The 18,986-nt window shown below is 36.6% G+C and overlaps 2 protein-coding genes across 2 annotated transcripts in view; both read left to right on the forward strand.

The window, feature by feature from the left end:
• The first annotated feature begins 15,840 nt into the window (after positions 1-15,840).
• LOC137618624 (uncharacterized) lies at positions 15,841-16,344 on the forward strand. Its single transcript, XM_068348735.1, has one exon. It carries the CDS (start codon positions 15,841-15,843, stop codon positions 16,342-16,344), a length of 504 nt encoding a protein of 167 aa, XP_068204836.1.
• A 48-nt stretch (positions 16,345-16,392) lies between these two features.
• LOC137618625 (uncharacterized) overlaps positions 16,393-18,986 on the forward strand; it is a 51,379-nt gene continuing 48,785 nt past the window's right edge. The window contains exons 1-3 of the mRNA XM_068348736.1: positions 16,393-16,530; positions 16,861-17,140; positions 17,224-17,341. Of these exons, the coding sequence (XP_068204837.1) occupies positions 16,393-16,530; positions 16,861-17,140; positions 17,224-17,341 (536 nt within the window). The remainder of the gene's footprint in view (positions 16,531-16,860; positions 17,141-17,223; positions 17,342-18,986) is intronic.

An 18,986-nucleotide genomic window follows, 5' to 3' on the forward strand; every position in this document is an offset into this window, starting at 1 on the left:
TATATGTATATATATACCTATACAAACTCTCTCTCTCCTCCCTCTCCTCTCTCTCTCTCTCTCTCTGAGATTTATTACTAAACTACCTATCAAAACATGTTTTAGGTATAATGTTAATTAGCATTATAGAGCTCTTAATAATTTCGCTTTGAACGAAAGTATCAGAACGTTTTGTATCTGAGGACTGAAGGAGACCTGTCAAAAAAATATATATATATATATTTTTTTTTTTGTAGAGAAATATTATATAAGGATTATACATTGCTTGCTTTTCCCAGGATAACTGAAAAGACAAAATTATTTATCACAAGCACCGATCATTAATCATGTTTTTCATACAGATTTAGTATTAAATATAATGACATACAACTCAATCTGCTATGAGTGACCTGAGGTCAGAGTGAGAGAGACTCTTAGGTCACCTGACAGACTTCATGACCCCATGACACACGGGGTCAAATCCTTCCAATGAATGAAGTGGGAAGAGAACAAGGAAGAAATACAAAAATAACACAAGATTGCTTCTAACAAAAGATGGAAAGATAGAATGTTATATTCATGTGTAAATACTATTATCATTATTATTATTATTATTATTATTATTATTATTATTATTATTATTATTATTAATATTATCATTATTATTATTATTATTATCAATAATAATAAATGCTCAGCTACAATCCTAGTTTGAAAAGCAAGATGCTATAAGCCCAGGGGCCCCAACAGGGAAAATAGCTCAGTGAGAAAACCCATAGAGAATTCATTGGCTAGATATCTCAAAGGATAACTAGTTCCTTCTGATGCGCAGTGCCTATCTAAAAAAAGTGACCCATTCCGGTCCATACTAATTCTAGTAAGATCAACTGCTATGCATTAGGAGTAAAATCTGAAGGACATGTAAACGTGTATCTTATTTAAAGACAAATAGAATATTTATGATATGCCAATAAACATGATGAATTTTCAATGGAAAAAATACGGCAGAAAGTTATCTAAATAGGCCTAATAATCACCAACTAATAAAATATCCCTGCTGTGCTAACAAGATGAATTCTTAATGGAAAAAGGCTGCAAAGGGTCAAATACACGTGAAAAAAAAAGGGGATGATTTCCCAAAGGATAATTGCAGCATAAAGTCATCTAAAACAAAATATATTCTTTGATGGTATTTTGATAGATAAGGGAAATGTGAAAGACAAAACTTGACTCGATTTGCCCTGGCTGGCAGAACTCAGAAAGTTCTTCACTCACGCGCATACAGACAGACAGACAGACATCTTGAAGATACTGATATTCGTTTATATCTCAGCAGCAGTAATCAATTATCACTTTTGCTGATAACCACAGCTTCAATGCTCAGCATACTCTCTCTCTCTCTCTCTCTCTCTCTCTCTCTCTCTCTCTCTCTCTCTCGAAAGTGTGACTTTGTATGAATATTTCCCCATTTAACTGAGCCTAAATGTTCATTAAATACCATTTCCGTAGTTCCTTATTCCAACCAATTCTTTAGCCCAATTCGAAGTGCATTTAAATTCATCTCCGAAAATGAAGAATTAAAGGCACCGAAATTTACTTGAAAATTTATTGAATATAGTAAAGAATTTTTCTTTTTAAGAGTAACAATTCCCCAAGAGGCAAAAATCCATTCAATGCTGATGTAGAATTTCCATAATCACATCGGAGAACCATATTGCCCATACAACTTTCATTAAGGATTCTTATTTGTATGGTATCGATGCTATGGGAAAAGAATTGAACCTTATTATAGGTCTATAGGTTTTTGGCGAAAGTTTTCCAAGAGATTGAAATACGCAATTCAAATCTGTTTGTAAAATGTAGGCCTATGTAACAAAGAAAGCTTTCTTCCATCTTTGGGTCTTTCTTTCTCTCACTGAATTGGTCAAGATCCTTCCTCCTCCGTCCAAAGGATTTACTTCAGAGTGTCAGTAGAAGCAGATGGAAAGGGATGGCGTCATGAAACCACACTGAGCTTCTGTTAACCTTAGTAGCGAATCTTTAGTCTAAAATTCATAGAAATATAATAGATAGGCATAAGCGTGTACAGACAAATTTGCATTTGGTAAAGAAGCTAAAAATATATAATAACAACAAATCCTTGTGATAAAATTAGTAACATTTGTATCAGAAAATATAGTTTGTATTTATATTATTATTATTAGTATTATTATTATTATTATTATTACTATCCAAGCTACAACCCTAGTTGGAAAAGCAAGATGCTATAAGCCCAGGGGCTCCAACAGGGAAAAATAGCCCAGTGAGGAAAGGAAATAAGGAAATAAATAAATGAAGAGAACAAATTAACAATAAATCATTCTAAAATAAGAAACAACGTCAAAACAGACATGTCATATAATAAACTATCAACAACATCAAAAACAAATATGTCATAAATAAACTACAAAAAGACTATGTCCGCCTGGTCAACAAAAAAGCATTTGCTCCAACTTTGAACTTTTGAAGTTCTACTGATTCAACCACCCGATTAGGAAGATCATTCCACAACTTGGTCACAGCTGGAATAAAACTTCTAGAGTACTGTGTAGTATGGAGCCTCGTGATGGAGAAGGCCTGGCTATTAGAATTAACTGCCTGCCTAGTATTACGAACAGGATAGAATTGTCCAGGGAGATCTGAATGTAAAGGATGGTCAGAGTTGTGAAACATCTTATGCAACATGCATAATGAACTAATTGAACGACGGTGCCAGAGATTAATATCTAGATCAGGAATAAGAAATTTAATAGACCGTAAGTTTCTGTCCAACAAATTAAGATGAGAATCAGCAGCTGAAGACCAGACAGGAGAACAATACTCAAAACAAGGTAGAATGAAAGAGTTAAAACACTTCTTCAGAATAGATTGATCACCGAAAATCTTGAAAGACTTTCTCAATAAGCCTATTTTTTGAGAAATTGAAGAAGACACAGACCTTATATGTTTCTCAAAAGTAAATTTATTGTCGAGAATTACACCTAAATATACTCTAGAAATAATGTAATACTAATAGTCTGAGGGTAATAATATCCAAGTTTAGATCCACCGTCGTCTAGCCCGCGTTTTATAGGTGCCTTTGTATGGTGTCCCTGTTTGTTCCGCTTAAAGCGATTGATGTTTAACATCGAAATGAGATCTGATTAGATCTACTTCATAAGAGTTATTACAACAGCAAAGTAACAAAACATCTGAATTTGTAATGATTAACTGATAATGGAGCATTTTCTTCCTTCACTATTACTAAAGTACAATATTTAGTTGCTAAATACTTATAAGGCATTATATCTTTTTTTCACTGACATAAATTTTGTAGCTCATTAACTTATACATCCAAAGTGACATAAACCTTGTCACTTCGAGTTAATTTGGAAAGGACCTATCGAAAATAAGCAAAAGAAGAAACAAAGAAATAGAAAAATATTTTTCTAATAGCGTCTGGTGCGTGTCGCCACTTGCAAAGTCGAAGCGATCAACCCTTCTTTATAAATATTGGTATCAGGCAGCAGAGGACATCTCATCTCTCGGAAGACCTTATGAACGCCTTTCCTTGACTGACTGACTGACTGATGCTCGATTCTTTCTGCTTTACATTCAGTCATTCCAAAAGGTCTTCTATCATTCAGATCTCAAAAACGCCTTGTTCAGAAAAACATCTATCGAAAAGTTACATGTTTTTTTCACACTACTGAAAAACAGGCCAAAATTAATCGCAGATTTTTAGGAAGAATATTAAAGGTTTTGGGTTACCTGTGTGGGGCACATTTTCACTTTTTATTGGTATGCTAATTCTGATAATAAAGACGAGGGAATATTTTCTTGTTTGTACAAAGGAACAAGAGGTTTTTAGGGACATTTTTATCACTGGTGAAATCAGGTAAACAGGATTTGGAGAATATTCTCTTGGTTGGGAAATCAATTTGATATCTGGAATTGAAGACGCAATGAACAAACAAAGAAGGATTACGTTGAGATATGAATAAAAGGGAAAGTTCGTAATGCCAAGCAACAAACTACAAATTAATGTGAGTCTAAAAGCGAATGAAAAAAAAACAACAGAGTTTTAAGATCACAAAAAAAATAAATAAATAAAATAAAAAAAAAATAGGTATAAGCTTGTACATCCAAATGCACGGTTGGCAAAGAAGCGAAAAAAGGTATTCATATTAACACCAGAAATCCTTGTGTTAAAATGAGTAACATCAGTATCAGAAGATCGATTCTGGAATGAGGCGTTAATATCTCTTGAGTGTGTCTGCAAATATTTTTTTTTCGGTCTCACTTGCGGACAACCTTTGCAAAAGATGTTGAGGCAATTAACTTTAGTTCCTCAGTTTTGAGGACAGTTCAATATTTTGCATCCTAAAACTTCTGTATTGGAAATGCAACACTACTGGGTATGATATATATATATATACATATATATATATATATATATATATATATATATATATATATATATATATATATATATATATATATATATACGAGAGAGAGAGAGAGAGAGAGAGAGAGAGAGAGAGAGAGAGAGAGAGAGAGAGAGAGAGAGTATTATTGTTGCTCTAAGGAACTATGAATTTATAGAACTCTTTAAATTTCCGTAAAATCCGAATTGGAAAACCAATAAACCTATGGTTGAATTTCTCCAATCCATTTATTACTATTCCAATGGAGATATTGTTTTCAGATATGTCTAATGAAAGCCTATAAGGCAATTTACATAACTGATATTCAATAAAGTATTTTGATTCACATATAATCTTATTGTTTATTTTACAATATTCAGTTTTATTTTGTCTTTTAAAATGTATAAAGTTATTTATCCAGGGATATGAATGATATCTAAAAGCAAGTTACTATTTGGGTTTAACAATTTGTTCAATTTCCCCTAAATTTAGTTGTTATTTTTTCCCTTCAACTCTCGTGTGTTTCCGTGACCTACTGATCGTAAAAAGTCCTAATTTCTGAATAAATACAAGAGAGAGAGAGAGAGAGAGAGAGAGAGAGAGAGAGAGAGAGAGAGAGAGAGAGAGTCCAACTTTTAAATTTAATCTTCCTTTGACGCAATGAATACTTGATGATAACTAGAGTTATTTTCTGGAATTAAACAAATCGCGGTGAATGTCGTGTGGTCTAAAAAAGGGAGATAATGTTATTCCTGGAATGTTTTTCCAGTTTTTCATGGAAGATAATTGTGCTTAATTATACTCTATCCATGGAAGATATTTATGCTTTATATATATATATATATATATATATATATATATATATATATATATATATATATATATATATATATATATATGTTAGTATATATATATATATATATATATATAATATATATATATATATATATATATATATATATATATATATATTCTCTCTCTCTCTCTCTCTCTCTCTCTCTCTCTCTCTCTCTCTCTCTCTCTCCCCTGGTTCCTCATCTTGTCATGAATCCAAGAAAAAGTTTTAATATTTCTCCATTTTCCTATTGAATGAAGGATTTTAAGTTCTTTGGGAACCTGACATCGAAGGTCATTGATGCTGTCTTCCTATTGAAAGAAAAAACATTTCTCAATTTTTCTCATACGGAAGCCTTATTTCAAATTTTTATTAATTCATTTTTATGCAAACAAGTTCTTTTTAAAAATCTCCCTGACCTTGCAGAAGAGGAACAGATAGGGATTCTCTGCAGCATTTCGTCTCTTTGCCATTTGTCACCTGGTTCTCAACCAAGTGTTGGGAAACAGATTCAGTTTATTAAAAGCTTATTTTTGGGCCTCCCCCCCTTCCCTCCACCATATCATTCAGCGGAGATAATATGTAAAGAGGCAGAGACTCCTCCATCCATCTTCTTGTGTCAACCATCGATGCTGGAAGGTGGAATAAAAAGTGATTTTCTCTTAAAGGGTTGATTTACGCATTCCTCTAAGGTGGAAAACTGCATTTCATACGATACTGGACTGCTCAAATATTCATTAAACATCTTTTTCCAGTTCCAATAAAAGAGTTCGAAGCTTTTTAGTGAGGTATAGATCGCAAACACCCAAACAAAGATATACAAAAAGATATCTATTTCCAATTTTTACTATTCTCACTGTTCCCATTTTTCAGAGACTCAACAATTATGAGGGAAATAAAAAGCCGTGAAAGCAATGCTTTCAAGCAATGATTCTTTTCTGTTGCTTTCTTTCAAACCTCGGTTTTCGTAATTACGTTTTTTACTTGTTGATTCTTTGTTGGTCAACAATTTTGTTCTGAGTTTTAGTTAACATCCAACGTTCAGTTGGAATTCTAAATGTATTTGCATGTGCAAAGTCTATTCAAATGCTGTAGATGTAAAATTCACATAAAACAAAACTGTCTCAAAATAGAAATATAAAATAAGAAAACTCAATGAATAGACTACCATCTAATCTAAGACTTTATATGTTACTGATATAAATTCATTTATATTCTCTCTCTCTCTCTCTCTCTCTCTCTCTCTCTCTCTCTCTCTCTCTCTCTCTCTCTCTCTCTCTCTCTCCTTTTTGTTTAAGGTTAAGAAGATTTGCATTACAATGCTCCCATTGAGGTCAAATAGCGAATTTTATTCCTTCATGTCTATGGTATTTGTCAATTTTTGGGGGGCTGATGATGCAATATTTGATAAGATCAAAATTTGGAAAATAACCGGCGTCTCTTTTCCCGAAATATTCATATGGAAAAAGATATATTAGTAAAAGTCAAACCTCATTTTCCTCCTTCTGCCTAAATAAGAGACAGGTTGACCGCAATGAAGAGGAATGAGTCTTTCCATTGCCTTTTCTCTTCCACTGAGGTGTTTAGGGAAAACCAATGATAAAGGTAATTAAAGTATGACCACGTTACTTGCAATCACGTCAGACCAAGAGAAGAGGAGCATGAAGCTGAGACGTCACACGATGTTTGCCCACGAATGTCTGCGGGAAAAACAGGTATTGATCCTGACGCTCGTTTTTCCTTATTGCTTGAGCTTTTATTATTATTATTATTATTATTATTATTATTATTATTATTATTATTATTATTATTATTATTATTATTATTAGGTAAGCTTCAAACCTAGTTGTAAAAGCAGGATGCAATAAGGTCAAGGGCTCCAACAAGGAAAAATAGTAGTGGAGAAAGGAAATGGGTATATATGTATGTGTGCCTCTTGGGGGAAAATCCCGCTACATTCTCTATTATTAAATTCAAAATTAAAATGCCATACACATTGCAATAAGTAGATTGGTACGAGGAAGCGTGCTGGGCCCATAACCCAAATGTCCATGGATCGAAACCATGCTCTGCTACAACATTATTTTACTGAAAAATAAAAAGACGTCACTTTCAAGTAAAAATGTCTCCAGTATAACCAGGAGCAGAGTGGCGCAGTGGAAGCGTGCTGGGCCCATAACCCAAAGGTCCGTGGATCGAAACCACGCTCTGCTACAACAGTATTTTACTGAGAAATAGAAAGACGTCACTTACAAGTAAAAATGCGTCCAATATAACCAGAAGCAGAGTGGCGCAGTGGAAGCGTGCTGGGCCCATAACCCAGAGGTCCGTGGATCGAAACCATGCTCTGCTATAACAGTATTTTACTGAGAGAGAGAAAGACGTCACTTTCAAGTAAAAATGTCTCCAATATAACCAGAAGCAGAGTGGCATAGTGGAAGCGTGCTGGGCCCATAACCGAGAGGTCCGTGGATCGAAACCACGCTCTGCTACAACATTATTTTACTGAGAAATAAAAAGACGTCACTTTCAAGTAAAAATGTCTCCAATATAACCAGAAGCAGAGTGGCGCAGTGGAAGCGTGCCCAGAGGTCCGTGGATCGAAACCACGCTCTGCTACAACATTATTTTACTGAGAAATAAAAAGACATCACTTTCAAGTAAAAATATCTCAAATATAACCAGAAGCACAGTGGCGCAGTGGAAGCATGCTGGGCCCATAACCCAGAGGTCCGTGGATCGAAACCACGCTCTGCCACAACATTATTTTACTGAGAAATAAAAAAGACGTCACTTTCAAGTAAAAATGTCTACAATACAACCAGAAGCAGAGTGGCGCAGTGGAAGCGTGCTGGGCCCATAACCCAGAGGTCCGTGGATCGAAACCACGCTCTGCTACAACAGTATTTTACTGAGAGATAGAGAGACGTCACTTTCAAGTAAAAATGCCTCCAATATAACCAGAAGCAGAGTGGCCTAGTGGAAGCGTGCTGGGCCCACAACCCAGAGGTCCGTGGATCGAAACCACGCTCTGCCACAACATTATTTTACTGAGAAATAAAAAGACGTCACTTTCAAGTAAAAAAGTCTCCAATATAACCAGAAGCAGAGTGGCGCAGTGAAAGCGTGCTGGGCCCATAACCCAGAGGTCCGTGGATCGAAACCACGCTCTGTTACAGCAGTATTTTACTGAGAGATAGAAAGACGTCACTTACAAGTAAAAATGCGTCCAATATAACCAGAAGCAGAGTGGCGCAGTGGAAGCGTGCTGGGCCCATAACCCAGAGGTCCGTGGATCGAAACCACGCTCTGCTACAACAGTATTTTACTGAGAGAGAGAGAAAGACGTCACTTTCAAGTAAAAATGACTCCAATATAACCAGAAGCAGAGTGGCCTAGTGGAAGCGTGCTGGGCCCATAACCGAGAGGTCCGTGGATCGAAACCACGCTCTGCTACAACATTATTTTACTGAGAAATAAAAAGACGTCACTTTCAAGTAAAAATGTCTCCAATATAACCAGAAGCAGAGTGGCATAGTGGAAGCGTGCTGGGCCCATAACCGAGAGGTCCGTGGATCGAAACCACGCTCTGCTACAACAGTATTTTACTGAGAGATAGAAAGACGTCACTTCCAAGTAAAAATGTCTCTAATATAACCAGAAGCAGAGTAGCGCAGTGGAAGCGTGCTGGGCCCATAACCCAGAGGTCCGTGGATTAAAATCACGCTCTGCTACAACAGTATTTTACTGAGAAATAGAAAGACATCACTTTCAAGTAAAAAGTGCCTCCAATATAACCAGAAGCAGAGTGGCACAGTGGAAGCGTGCTGGGCCCATAACCCAGAAATCAGTGGATCGAAACCACGCTCTGCTACAACAGTATTTTACTGAAAAATAGAAAGAAATCACTTTCAAGTAAAAGTGCCTCCAATATAACCATAAGCAGAGTGGCGCAGTAGAAGCGTGCTGGGCCCATAACCCAGAGGTCCGTGGATCGAGACCACGCTCTGCTACAACAGTATTTTACTGAGAAATAGAAAGACGTCACTTTCAAGTAAAAATTTCTCTAATATAACCAGAAGCAGAGCGGCGCAGTGGAAGCGTGCTGGGCCCATAACCGAGAGGTCCGTGGATCGAAACCACGCTCTGCTACAACAGTATTTTACTGAGAGATAGAAAGACGTCACTTTCAAGTAAAAATGCCTCCAATATAACCAGAAGCAGAGTGGCGCAGTGGAAGCGTGCTGGGCCCATAACCTTGAGGTTCGTGGATCGAAACCACGCTCCGCTACAACAGTATTTTACTGAGAGATAAAAAGACGTCACTTTGAAGTAAAAATGTCTCTAATATAACCAGAAGCAGAGTAGCACAGTGGAAGCGTGCTGGACCCATAACCCAGAAGTCCGTGGATCGAAACCACGCTCTGCTACAACAGTATTTTACTGAGCAATAGAAACACGTCACTATCAAGTAAAAGTGCCTCCAATATAACCAGAAGCAGAGTGGTGCAGTGGAAGCGTGCTGGGCCCATAACCCAGAGGTCCGTGGATCGAAACCCCGCTCTGCTACAACAGTATTTTACTGAGAGATAGAAAGATGTCACTTTCAAGTAAAAATGCCTCCAATATAACCAGAAGCAGAGTGGCGCAGTGGAAGCGTACTGGACCCATAACCCAGAGGTCCATGGATCGAAACCACACTCTGCTACAACAGTATTTTACTGAAAAATAGAATGACGCTACTTTTAAGTAAAAATGCCGGCGCAGTGTAAGTGTGCTGGGCCCATAACCCAGAGATCCGTGGATCAAAACCACATTCTGCTACATCAGTATTTTACTGAGAAATAGAAAGACGTCACTTTCAAGTAAAAATGTCTCCAATATAACCATAAGCAGAGTGGCGCAGTGGAAGCGTGCTGGGCCCATAACACAGAGGTCTGAGGATCGAAACCACGCTCTGCTACAACAGTATTTTACTGAGAAATAGAGAGATGTCACTTTCAAGTAAAAATGCCTCCAATATAACCAGAAGCAGAGTGGCGCAGTTGATGCGTACTGGACCCATAACCCAGAGGTCCATGGATCGAAACCACACTCTGCTACAACAGTATCTTATTATGAAATAGAAAGATGTCACTTTCAAATTATAATACCTTGCACATAACCAGAAGCAGAGTGGCGCAGTAGAAGCATGCTGGGCCCATAACCCAGAGGTCCGTGGATCGAAACCACGCTCTGCTACAACAGTATTTTACTGAGAAATAGGAAGAGGTCACTTTCAAATAAAAAAGGCCTGAATATAACCAGAAGCAGGTGGGGCAATGGAAGCGTGCTGAAACACGATTTGAGATGAAAGAAAAATACCTTAAGGCATTTTATGAAGGAATTATTTATACACCATCTTTTACACAGGAAAGGTAAAAAGACATTTGCATTTTCTTTTTAGGATTTTTTTTTTTTTGGTTTATCTCAATATTTTAAAGGACTGAGGAGATAATAATCGTATAGAATATCAGGAAGATTAAAACGTTCTAGTTTGTTCATTGAAACAGAGGTAATAACACTAAGTTATGCAATGTCGCTCGTAGACCTGTCAATGTTTACCTTCCAGTCCCAACACTCAAAATGCCTCTTTCACAATGCCTGAGTCTACAATGGCCACAGAGCAAATACGAGAGTGATACAGTATTATACTTATAGAGCATCTATGTTTTGAAATTTCTTTTTAGTGGCATAACCAGAACTTCCTATCTACATCTATTTCAGGGGATATTATCCATCTGACCGCAGTGTTTATCGAAGGAGTAGAAATTACTTTTTTACCTGTCAGTTTTACAAAAAAGAATAATTGCATTAAAACACTTGAGACAAAAAAAAAGATAATTCATCCTAATATTATTATTATTACTATCCAAGCTACAACCCTAGTTGGTAAAGCAAGATGCTATAAGCCCAGGGGCCCCAATAGGGAAAAATATCCCTATGAGGAAAAGAAATAAGGAAATAAATAAATGAAGAGAACAAATTAACAATAAATCATTCTAAAAAAGGCAACAGCGTCAAAACAGATATGTCATATATAAACTATTAACAACGTCAAAAACATATATATCATATATAAACTATAAAAACTCATGTCCGCCTGGTCAACAAAAAAGCATTTGCTCCAACTTTGAACTTTTGAAGTTCTACTGATTCAACTACCCGATTAGGAAGATCATTCCACAACTTGGAAACAGCTGGAATAAAACTTCTAGAGTACTGCGTAGTATTGAGCCTCAGGATGGAGAAGGCCTGGCTATTAGAATTAACTGCTTGCCTAGTATTACGAACAGGAGAGAATAGTCCAGGGAGATCTGAATGTAAAGGATGGTCAGAGTTATGAAAAATCTTATGCAACATGCATAATGAACTAATTTAACGACGGAGCCAGAGATTAATATCTAGATCAGGAATAAGAAATTTAATAGACCGTAAGTTTCTGTCCAACAAATTAAGATGAGAATCAGCAGCTGAAGAACAGACAGGAGAACAATACTCAAAACAAGGTAGAATGAAAGAATTAAAACACTTCTTCAGAATGGATTGATCACCGAAAATCTTAAAAGACTTTCTCAATAGGCCAGTTTTTTGTGCAATTGAACAGACATTAATGGCGGGTTTGACTCAAGGAAATTGAAACATGATATCAGGGCAGTAGTGACACTAGAAGAGAGAGAGAGAGAGAGAGAGAGAGAGAGAGAGAGAGAGAGAGAGAGAGAGAGAGAGAGAGAGAGAGAGAGAGAGCGAGAGATTTATGATATATCAGCGAAAAGGGCTATAATAAGTAAAATACGAATAAGAAGACACCCTCTTTTATATGAGAGACTTGGAAATAATCTATATTGAGAAGGGTTTATCATTCTAACGGATTTTTTATTATTATCGTCCATTCATTGTCCAAATTCAGTATTGTTACTCACTTCGAAAAAAAAAAGGTTCTTAGGCCGACGAATCTGTTTTTTTTTTCCAAATTAAATTCTTACTTATTGTCTAAGTTGTGAGGGAAATAAAGCCTTCCAAAACATATCCAAAGAGAAACAGGAAAGCAATCCTGATATAACGGGGAACCAAATTACCACAGGACGGGCAGTATTCGGCAGTGACACCAGGAATCGGCCATTCCAAGAAATTGGTATAGCCTATATCCAGAAGCTATGGAAAGTGTTCCTGGCTCCAGCTTAGCACTGACTCCGTAATGTGAGAAGGTAAGTAAGTCAGGACCAGCGTAGCCTTTTGAAAGTTTTGTAGATCCAGTTGTACAGTATGTTATGGGTGAGCCTCCACGTCGGTTTTTCCTTTCCCTTATATTATTATTGTTGTGTTACAATAAACAGTATATTACCAGATAAGAATCTGAAGAAAGCTTAGATGAAATTTCAGACGATAACAATTATTATTATTATTATTAGTAGTAGTAGTAGTATTAGCTAATCTACAACTCTAAAACGAAAACCAAAATTCTATCCGCTCAAGGGCTTCCAGAGGGAAAATAGCCCAATGAGGAAAGGAAATAAGGAAACAGATAGAATAGTGTGCCTGATTGTACCCTCAAGCAAAAGACCTCGTCAGATAAAGATTTCACATCCGGAAATGAAAGTAACACGAACTTTAACTGACCAATTTCTCCAACAGGAGGGATAAGTAATTTACAAGAAACATATCCATCATCAATTAACTGAATTAACACAAGGCCAGGGCACCACCCACTCGTTGAGATACTACCGCTAGAGAGTTATGGGGGTCTTTTGACTGGCCAGACAGTACAACATTGGATCCTTCTCTCTGGCTACGGGGGCCATTTTTTCTCTTGGTAATGGTAGAAGAGACTATTTAGCCATGGTAAGCAGCTCTTTTAGGAGAAGGATACTCCAACATCAAACCATTGTCTCTAGTCTTGGGTAATGACATAGCCTCTGTACCAAGTTCTTCCACTGCCTTGGGTTAGAGTTCTCTTGTTTGAGGTGCACTCGAGCACACTATTCTATCTTATCTCTCTTCCTTTTGTTTTGTTAAAGTTTTCATAGTTTCTATAGGAGCTATTTATTTTAATGTTGTTACTCTTCTTATAATATTTTGTTTTCATTTTTTCATTTCCTTACTGGGCTATATTCCCTCTTGGAGCCCTTGGGCTTATAGCATCTTGCTTTTCCAATTACGGTTATAGCTTAGCTAATAATAATAATAATAATAATAATAATAATAATAATAATAATAATAATAATAATACAGGGTATCTCAGATTCCTTCAATTCTCCTACTTTGCAAACATACTACGCCATTAGCCGGAAAGGCCAGAAAACAAAAACATAGAATAAAATAGTACAATCTTTAAACTACCTTAAATACAAAGGATTCAACTCTGCAAAGAATTGTAATAGTTTACACATTCACACAAAACTTTAATGCATAAGTTTGAATAGTCTATAGAAAATCTGAAAAAAAAGCAATAAGTAATCAGATCATTCTAGCAAACAAATGAAAGCCAGACTTTCGTCCAAACCAGCGAACACAAACAATCTTTGTCTACAAAAAGAGGATGCTCCTGTTAATATCCTTCAGTGCCACTATGAGTAATCTGTTGGGTCAAACCCAGGTCATGAAGTGACGAATGATGGGGAGGGTCATCTACATCAACATCGCGATGGAAGTCAAAGAAATTGAGATAAAGATTGATGGAGGGAGGAAATGAAGTAAAAGGAGAGAAGGAAAGATTGAGAAGAGAAATATCAGGAAGAGACACACAGTCGTTGGAGAAACAGTCATGGGAAGACAAAATCATATAAGGAAAAGAAAAAAAAATAATCATCAGAGGATTAACTCATTTTCTTTTCTTTTGTCCGTCATTTTCAAACAAGAAGTTCTTAAAAGATTTTCTTTGGACCATTTGTTTCTTGTACCTCAAAATCCTCTTGTTCGTTTTATTTCTAATGGACTCTGTGGTGTTTGTTATATTCCTTGTGTAGCAGCAGATATGATGGAAGTTTGATAACGTTGCTTCTGTTTCTTGATGAATTCATCATATCGTCAATACTAAATAGATTACATAATCAATGATTCTCGCACAAATATACAGATATTAGAAATAAATGATTATTATCTGTGAAATTTTTGTGTCAAGAATAGTTTGTTTTTATTTTCCCGCCCATTTAAGAGGCGTGACAATTACAGATAATCAGTTAGTTAATCCTGTTTCTTTACAACTCCAGCTTTCCTTACAGGTCTCTGGACTCTGTAAATCTCCAATTTCGCTTTTAGTTTAGCAGGTTCTTGTCACTACATAACTGACACTTGTGAAAATACAGGTACGGGAGGATGTGATGATGATTATTTTTGTCAAAAAAATAATTTTAAAATCATTAAACATTAGAATAAAATGGGTGACTTTCATTAACAAATATCAAATTATATAGATTAATTTTCAAAACGTATTATCAACTTTTGACTTATTCAATAGGACGCTTGACCTGACCTTTTGAGATCTGCACAAACCTATATTTAAATCCTAATCATATTTACTCTTGATATTGATATGACACAACAAATTACAATCTATGAATAAAAAAACCATTTTTATATCATCTCTCTCTCTCTCTCTCTCTCTCTCTCTCTCTCTCTCTCTCTCTCTCTCTCTCTCTCTCTCTCTCTCTCTCCTTTCAAATAAATGACCGAGGTAGTTGAAAGGTAAATGAGAAATCTTTCTTTTTGAGGAAGCTCTAATGATAACAATTACTGCATTTTTGAAGTATTTCAATTGAGGGATTCAATTCTGAATCTCTTCAACATCCGCGAAATAAGAATTTATTGTTGCTTTGATAAAAGTTATCTCTTAATAATAAGTCATTAAAAGGAAATTCTTTCCACGACAAATATCTCTTTTGTTACTAAAACCTCTGACCATATTTCAAAAGAACTTTTGCAAAAGCCTCCCAATATAACAATATAAAAATAAATATTTCTTTCCACCGAGGATCATATTTTTCAGTCTCCCTCCCAGTAAGGAAAAAAAATCATAAATTCCACACACGAGGAGAAGAGAGAGAGAGAGAGAGAGAGAGAGAGAGAGAGAGAGAGAGAGAGAGAGAGAGAGAGAGAGAGAGAGAGAGAGAGAAACATCGTAAACTAATGTCTTAAGTCGTTGTACCACACTACGCCATTAATAGTTTTTAAGACGTTTTTCTTCTTCTTTCAAAGTTTCATAGCTAAAAGAACGGACGTTCGGAAAATAGGGCAATGGAATATATATATATATATATATATATATATATATATATATATATATATATATATATATATATATATATATATATATATATATATATATATATATTGGGTAATTCAACTTTGTCTTTATACATCGTTATTGGGTGTATCTTTGCATTCAAATAAAAACCTTAATAACAATATTGGATGTAGTATGAATGATGAGTCAATAATGTGTCTCTTTTCACTTACAGTTGGGAGAGATATTATTCTGAATGACTGTGTGTGGGTGTGGATGTGTTTATCTGTATGGGTGAGGGTGTGGATGTTTTTGTCGATATGGGTGAGGGTGTGGATGTGTTTATGGGTGTGGGTGTGGATGTGTTTGTTGGAATGGGTGTGGAATTGTTTGTCAGTATGGGTGCGGGTGTGGATGTATTTGTGGCTTCAGGTGTGGATGTTTTTGTCTGTGTGGGTGTAGATGTGTTTTTCGGTATGAGTGTGGATGTGTTTGTGGGTGTGGGTGTGCATGTGTTTCTTGGTATGGGTGTGGGTGTGGATGTGTTTGTGGGAGTGGGTGTGGATTTGTTTATCGGTATGGGTGAAGGTGTGGATGTGTTAGTGGGTGCGGGTGTGGATGTGTTTGTCGGTGTGGGTTTGGATGTGTTTGTCGGTGTGGGTGCGGGTGTGGATGTATTTGTGGATGTGGGTGTAACTGTGTTTGCAGGAGTGAGTGTGGATGTGTTTGTCGTTTTGTGTGCGGGTGTGGATGTGGATGTGTCTGTCGGTATGAGTGCGGGTGTAAATGTGATTGTGGGAGTTGGTCTGGTGGTGTTTGTCTGAGTGGATGTGGATGTGTTTGTCAGTTTGACTGAGGATGTGTTTGTCGGTATGGGTGCAGGTGCGGAAGTGTTTGTGGGTGTGGGTGTGGATGTGTTTGTGGGTGTGGGTGTGGATATATTTGTCGTTATGGGTGTGAGTGTGGATGTGTTTGTCAGTATGGGTGCGGGTGTGGATGTGTTTGCCGGTGTGGGTTAGGATGTGTTTGTCGGTATGGATGCGGGTGTGGATGTGTCTGTGGGTAAAGATGTTTTTTGGGGTGTGGGTGTGGATGTGTTTGTTGGTGTGGGATTGTGGATGCGTTTGTCGGTGTGCGAGTGGATGTGTTTATTGGTATGGGTGAGGGTGTGGATATGTTTGTGGAAGTGGGTGTGGATGCATTTGTCGGTATGGGTGCGAGTGTGGATGTGTTAGTGGGTGTGCATTGTTTGTCACTATGAGTGCGGGTGTGTATGTGTTTATTGGTGTGGGTGTGGCTGTGTTTGTCAGTGTGGCTGCTGGTGTGGATGTGTTTGCCAGTGTGGGTGTGGATGTGTTTGCCAGAGTGGGTGTGGATGTGTTTGTGAGTTTGGGTGTGGGTGTGCTGTATGCGTGAGTTTGGATGTGTTTTTGAGTGTGGATGTTATTGTGTGGGTGGTTGTGGATGTTCTTGTCGGTGTGAGTGTGAGTGTGGATATTTTTGTGGGTGTGGATGTGCTTGTGGGTGTGGGTGTGAGTGTGGATGATTTTGTGGGTGTGGGTGTGGGTGTGGGTGTGGATGTGCTTGTGGGTGTGGGTGTGAGTGTGGATGATTTTGCGGGTGTGGGTGTGTGTGTGGATGTGCTTGTAGGTGTGAATGTGGATTTTTTGTGGGTGCGGATTCGGATGTGCTTGTTGGTGTAGGTGTGAGTGTGGATGTTTTTGTGGGTGTGGCTGTGAGTGTGAGTGCGGATGTGCTTATGCGTGTAGGTGTGGATATCGCTGTTGGTATGGGTGTGGGAGTAGATATGCGTGTGGTTGGGTGTGTGTGTGTGGGTGACCAATATTAATTTAAACCAAATAAAGCTTTAACTATCAAATTTTTTTTGCCTCTGGAATAAAGAAACAAATGAAAATTCGTGGTTAAAAGTACCTTAAAGCAAGAAATTCACTTGTTCTAGTGACAACTTTCGTACACACATGCACGAACACACACACACACACACACACACACACACACATATATATATATATATATATATATATATATATATATATATATATATATATATATGTATATATATATATATATATATATATATATATATATATATATATATATATATATATATATATATATATGCCTTAAAGCAAGAAATTAACTTTTTCTAGTGACAAATTTTATGCACGAACACACACATTCACACACACACACACACACACACACATATATATATATATATATATATATATATATATATATATATATATATATATATATATATATATATATATATATATATATATATATATAATGATGATAAATATTGCCATCCAAAACTCTAAGATAGTTTTTTTGAAGACATTGACACCATAGGCACAAAGGATAATGTAAATTAATTGAATAGAGAACCTTCTAAAGTTTTGAGAAGGGGTCTATATGGCATAAATATTGAAAGAGAGAGAGAGAGAGAGAGAGAGAGAGAGAGAGAGAGAGAGAGAGAGAGAGAGAGAGAGAGAGAGAGAGAGAGAGAGCATGGCTGCATTAATGGCAACACTGTTTGAATAAAGACTTAGAAGAGAGATAACCTGCAAAAGGCAGACCTACCTCGGTCAGCGTCTCTCTCTAATGAATAAGCTGACTCAACAAACCTCTATTAGAGCCTAACATGCTATTGACAAAAGCATTTGCTCCTCATTATCAGCTGTTTCTAGTCATCATCAACGTCAACAGAGAAAAAGTCTAGTCAGACGTAGGGAGATCTCAGCTTTTGTACTTCAAAGAGAGACAGGTAGAGAGAAAATCAAGTTAGTATCCAAGGATTTTTATGGATGAATTGATTTAAGGTTTACTGGCATCCTTACATCTAAGGTCATTAACACCGATTTTCTATCGATGGCAACGCATTCACACATACAGAGAGAGAGAGAGAGAGAGAGAGAGAGAGAGAGAGAGAGAGAGAGAGAGAGAGAGAGAGAGAGAGAGAGAGAGAGTGAGAGAGAGAGAATTATAGTATGTTACTACAATAGCCAAATGAGTGTGCACTTCCAGAAAATTAAGATCTATTAAATAAGCATTACTTTACATTGATATGTAAGCATATATTTATATTGACTGATATTTAGATGATAAAGAGATGAGATTCTGAAAAATTGTGTCAGAACCCCAAATGTCAGATATGTCAGCAGATGAGCAAATAAGAATTCAAAAGCTAAGGAATTACGAGCTGGATTTGCACTCAATTTATGATATGATCCTAATAATTTACATTAATAAATATTATGGACCAAATAGGAATTCTTTTTGTCCTCTAAAGTTATTGCAATTCACATGTAAACTTTGTTGGTCTTTTAAAATTTTCTCCAAACATCAAAATTCCATAATTGCTTCAGGTAATGAAGAGACACAGAACTTTCCCTGCATTTTTTTAAGGTTAACGAGAAATGAGTGGAAATTCTTTTGGAAA

Source organism: Palaemon carinicauda, chromosome 25, assembly GCF_036898095.1.
Source record: "Palaemon carinicauda isolate YSFRI2023 chromosome 25, ASM3689809v2, whole genome shotgun sequence".
Taxonomy (NCBI): Eukaryota; Metazoa; Arthropoda; class Malacostraca; order Decapoda; family Palaemonidae; genus Palaemon; species Palaemon carinicauda.

Bases quoted from the DNA above. Each gene is read 5' to 3' on its own strand.
- LOC137618624 (XM_068348735.1), top strand. From the start codon at position 15,841: ATGGGTGAGGGTGTGGATGTGTTTATGGGTGTGGGTGTGGATGTGTTT.